This window comes from Nanorana parkeri, unplaced genomic scaffold (assembly GCF_000935625.1).
Source record: "Nanorana parkeri isolate BGI_ZX_2015 unplaced genomic scaffold, ASM93562v1 scaffold1333, whole genome shotgun sequence".
Classification (NCBI taxonomy): Eukaryota; Metazoa; Chordata; class Amphibia; order Anura; family Dicroglossidae; genus Nanorana; species Nanorana parkeri.
The window spans coordinates 217,048-222,196 of NW_017307601.1; the positions used below are offsets into that span (position 1 = coordinate 217,048).

The 5,149-nt window shown below is 41.7% G+C and overlaps 1 protein-coding gene across 1 annotated transcript in view; it reads left to right on the plus strand.

Moving 5' to 3' along the window:
- The window catches only part of MGAM (maltase-glucoamylase), a 160,192-nt gene extending 157,520 nt beyond the window's left edge, over window positions 1-2,672 (plus strand). Inside the window, exon 72 of the mRNA XM_018569428.1 lies at window positions 2,442-2,672. Coding sequence (XP_018424930.1) covers window positions 2,442-2,513 — 72 coding nt within the window. The 3' untranslated portion in view covers window positions 2,514-2,672. The remainder of the gene's footprint in view (window positions 1-2,441) is intronic.
- Window positions 2,673-5,149: the final 2,477 nt, after the last annotated feature.

Genomic DNA, 5,149 nt, shown 5'->3' on the forward strand with positions numbered 1-5,149 from the left:
TATATATATATATATATATATATTGTGGGGCAATTCCACTGTAGAAGTGGGTGTTATGATCACCCAGGACTCTCAGCCAGGGGGGCTGAGAGGTTTCAGGAATCAATGGCCTGTCTGGATTCTGCTTTGGATCCTGAAACTGGGAGATTTCAAAGTGATTCAGGAGGAAAGAAAGCTCCAGTCCTGGGTCCAGGCTTTAGCAGTGACCAGCATCCGATGATTGCACAGGTGTGCACAGCCCTTAAGGAAAGGATGCTGGGAAATAGGAACAGACCATGTTCAGAGGTCAGGAGGACTCCCCCAGAAGTCAGAGAGAAGTCAGGTGAGCTCCTGCTGGGATAGGAACCAATGGTGTTCAGAAGTCAGGAGGACTCCCCCAGAAGTTAAAGTGGAGTCAGGTAGTGTGTATGCTGGAGGCATACAAAGACAGCCAGGGAGATGGGGAGAACTGGTGAGGCTAGGAGAGCCATGAGCCTGAAGGGCCACCAGTACAAGTGTGGGACAACACTTCAAAGAGGACCAGAGGGTCAGAAAAGGTAATGTTGAAAGTGGTAGACAAAAGGCTAAACTTATGGTTATGTTGCAAGTATTGCATGGAGGTTATGCTGAACAAACCCTGGCGAGGGTATCCACGGTGGATGTATGAACTTTTGTTTGAATAAAAGTGGGCTACCAAGCTCTTAAACAGAAGAAATTGCGAGTGGACTGCATCCTTAAGCACTCACTATATGTGCTAATATCCCCAAACATCACTATATATATATAATATATATATATATATTAAAGAGGAAATACATGAAAAAAGCCTAAAAGAACCATAATATATATATATATATTAAAGAGGAAATACTTGAATAAAGCCTAAAAGAACCTGAAGCCCTGACATTTTAGTCACTTCACTATTACATTTTATAGATATAAGATCTAGCAATAAGAGACCTTACCAATTTGACATGCCAACATGCTCTAAACTTTTGGGTATATCTAAATGTATCTGGACTTATCCAAAGATGTTATGTGTTTTTTATTGGGATATTTGACCAGAGTGTAGAGAGGCACTTATCTACAAGTCTTTTCTACCCTAATAGATAGGACTGAGTGTAATATATCACAGACTTTATATTGCCCAGAAGGACACTCGGGTGAATTTGTTATAAGCATATATTCTATATGTTGTCACAATATCCGGAAATCCGTGCCGGATTTTCGATATGCTCCCTGTTTCTGGGCTGTCAGCCTATGGTGTCTCACAAGGCTGCAGCCAATCTGCTCTCCTTCTCCCCTATTTAGGAGTTCCTCCCTTGTTGCTCTTGGTGCGAGCAACAAGTCTTATGCCTTGTTCCGTACCCCTTCTGTCTCTGACTAACCCTGGGATCTTATTCTCTGCGCTTGCTATTGCGCTTGCTATTGCGCTTGCTATTGCGCTTGCTATTGGATCCCTGCGCCTTTGGCTTCCCTGTACCAGCTAGTATCCCTTTTTGGCGTTATCCCCTGCTTTTGTTCCTTAATTGCCTTCACCTGTGCGCCTCTCCATACTGCCTTCTTTGCCTTACTTCTACTGTGTTTTCCCTCTACAGTCTTTGTCTGTTTGCTGCCTCCTATTTACTGCTTGTTGTACTTCTACTCCGTCACTTACCTTCCAGTGTATCTTCCTTTGCTTTGCTGTCACCCCTTTATTTCTGTGCTCCTCTCTAACCTGGTGGCTGTGTTGGATTCATCCTTGTCTGCACACCCCCTGTGTGCATACATCCCTTTTGTGCTTCTTTGTGTACTTTTCTCTCTGTTATCCTGCTTCTTTGTATGCATGTGCAACGCACATCTCGTTTACTTTTGTACGTTGCACCTTCCTGCTCCTAGGTGTGCCTCTAAGCCGCTTACCCTTCCCTAGTGTCCTTGCTTATCTATTCTCTTCGGTATACTCTGCTGTTCTGCTGTGCGTTTGCACTTTTGCTTGAGACTTTCTCTCTCTCTCCCTCTTCCTGTCTTCCTCCTCTTGGTTACAAGTTTCTTCCCTACCTGTTTGTATCCAGTTCCCCGCTGCATGAACTAGTCCCTTGCGTCTGTGTGGGTGCGCTAGAGGGCCGCAACCTGGAAGGTGTCCAGCAGCCAATCATCCTCACCACTAGAGGCTCTGTCGAATACCTGGCCCTTCTTAGATTCTGCGCCTCTAGTGCGTCCTCAACGCACAGATCATTCGTTCCTCTCTCCCTGTGACCTACATCCCTGATATCCCGCCTCTTTGTGACTCCTACCAACTCCGCAAACACAGGAGCTCATGTGCCCTGGTCCCTAGACCGTGACATATGTTAAGTCTAAACAATACAAGGAATATGGTCGTTTTCATTTAACTGATAAAAATGTTTTATCAGGATTAGAAACTTTTAAGTCAGTAATATGATTTCTGAAATGTAACACATGTTCCATTCTTTACTCCCTTCCAGGTTTTACAAATCCATCTCACAAGCAAGCAATATAACTTGGCACAACTAATCAGTGTTACATGGCAGACCTAACTCAAATGAGCTCGTTTCTGAAAACCTTGATTTAAAAAGGACATCCAAGAATATGGCATTATAACTAATCTTCTCTATGACAGATATTTATACCACAGATTTCCAACATTTTCTTTGGCTAAATATATATTGCTCTACTTCATGTCCAATTAAAATTATTGACTAAAAATATCTGTTTTTTCTCTATATAAACTGAGCATAAAGAGATCATTGTAAAGTTAAAAAAAGACATGACTGAAATCAGTTCAAAGAAGTAAACACCTCTGCTATGGAGGTATTGATGTCCTAAATTTGAATCTAAGATCAAATAATCCCTACATTTTGCTTGTGGAAATACAGTTGGATTATATTGGAGAAGTATAGGATATCACCAGCAAATATGCATTAAATATGCATTATGTCACAAGAATGGCAACATTTTGGGTCCACACAGGGTCAATTCATTAGGCTCAATATGACAATACTGCAATTCACAATTATCCGTATATCCAGCCCCCACCTCCCCTGATATCGTCATGATGTCACATTCACACCATAATACATATTCACATAAATAATTCAGAATACATAGATATGCACTGATTGTCACTTGTGGGTTGGAACCAGTGCAGCGGCCGGCAGGTGATGTGGACAGCTGTGTCCAACTGTCCAATAGGTTAAGACTACAGGACCCTGCCTACCTGCACATGCACAGTGTAGCTGGGGGTAGCTAGGCAACAGGGGATGCTCTCAGCAGCTGTATCAAGCATGCCTGTGCATTTCCCAGAAGTCGGCTTTAAAGCAGGGATGGATAGTTGAAGCAGGGCCGCCTGGATATGGGGACATGCCAAAGGGAAAAAGGAAAACTGTGAGGGTGAGATCAAACATGGAGGGAGGAGCTAGGCAGGTGATGAGTGTGACGGACCCGCGTACTCAGGATGAGTATGTCTGCCGCTGTCTTCTTCCTTGCTCAGGAGATATTGCAACCCCCTGATGTTTAGCTCTCAGTTTCCCAAGTCACTGGTCGAGACACAAGTGTAGGGTGAAACAAACTCTGATTTATTGAGCAACTGCACAACCTTTTATACATCAAGTGATGCGATCAGATTATAATCCCATCACATCCACCCTGCCCTCCCCAGACAATCGGTCTGCTCAACACCACAGGGTTTCCCCTGCTAACAAGCTCCAGACAGCCATAGCAGGAGCCTGGCCAGAATGTCATTGTTCTGAGCTCCTTCAGAGTACAAAGGGAGGGTGGTGCTGACAGTCTTTTCATAACCAGGTTACACAGTATAACATCATTTAAACATAACTCAACACCAATACACATTTAACTCATAAAACTGATCACCATGCCGTCACAATGACAATGGAGTGTTGGAAACAAGGAAAGGGAGGGAAATGTAGAGGATGCTATACAGAGCTATACAGGTCAGAAAACCCCCAAGAATGAGTGTTAATGGGTCTTACTCCAAAATTGGTATTGATAGAGCTACAGAAACATTGATTTAAAATCATGTACAGTATATACTGTATGTTGAATGTTGCAGCATATATGTTAAAACATGAATACTGTCTCCGGCTTAAAAAACATGTTGATATTGTGGTATTGTTTCAGAAACAACCTAAAAGGTGTACTAAATATTCAACATAATTAATATGAATAATATCACCCACCCAGAATTAGAATAAATTGAAAGACAAACAAATCCATGCATTCAATCACGCAAGATCATTTCTGAAAGCTAAGTTTCTGGTGTAATGATGTGCTATGGTAAATACAAAGGCTAAATAATACTACTGCAATGCATATAATACTACATACACATGATTAAAAAAGGTAGATATATAACCAACAGCTGCGAGATGCAACAGCCAAAATCCCAAAAAGGATTATATTCTCCAATGTGCTATGGTTTCAAGATAGATATATGGCTAGGAATGGTATGGGGAGGTAATGTTCCCACATGCATATGTAAAAACCCCAGTGAATGTGCAAACAAAAGTACATGCCAAAACCATAGTAACAGTGTTGTATACAGAAACAACATCCAGCAACCCAAGGAGTGTAAAAAACATACATACATACATGCTCATGAAGACCATTTCACGATAACAAAATGACATAAAGGGATGGAAAAAACTAGGAGAATGAACAAGACATGTGTTGGAGCTTTACATGTTCAACGCTCAAATGGTAAAACAGGTCATCTATCGTAAAGAAAACAGGTCAATGCAAGATTAACATTCAAACTCTTTGGGTATACAGTGCTAAGGCTATAGATCCAAAAGCATTCTCTACACATGAGCTGTTTATCTCTGTCACCACCCCTGGGGTGCATGTGAATGTGGTCAATGAACATACCCCTGAGTTTGTGAGTTTAGTGTTTTCTTTCTTCAAAGTGAGTCACTACAAGCTTATTGTGGCTAACTTCCTCACCCTTGACAGTTTTGTCAATAGCTATCTGAATGTCACTGTGGGTGCAGGGACAATTTAGTATATATATGCAGTATTTGGTGTTGAAGTTGAAATAATCTTGTATCTTATACTTCCTGCTGTCAAAGGGGTAGAGGAAGTGGTCGCCATAAAAAAAGTGCATTGCACACATTACAATTATAACAAAACAACTAAAACAACCAGTTTTCTGTGAGAG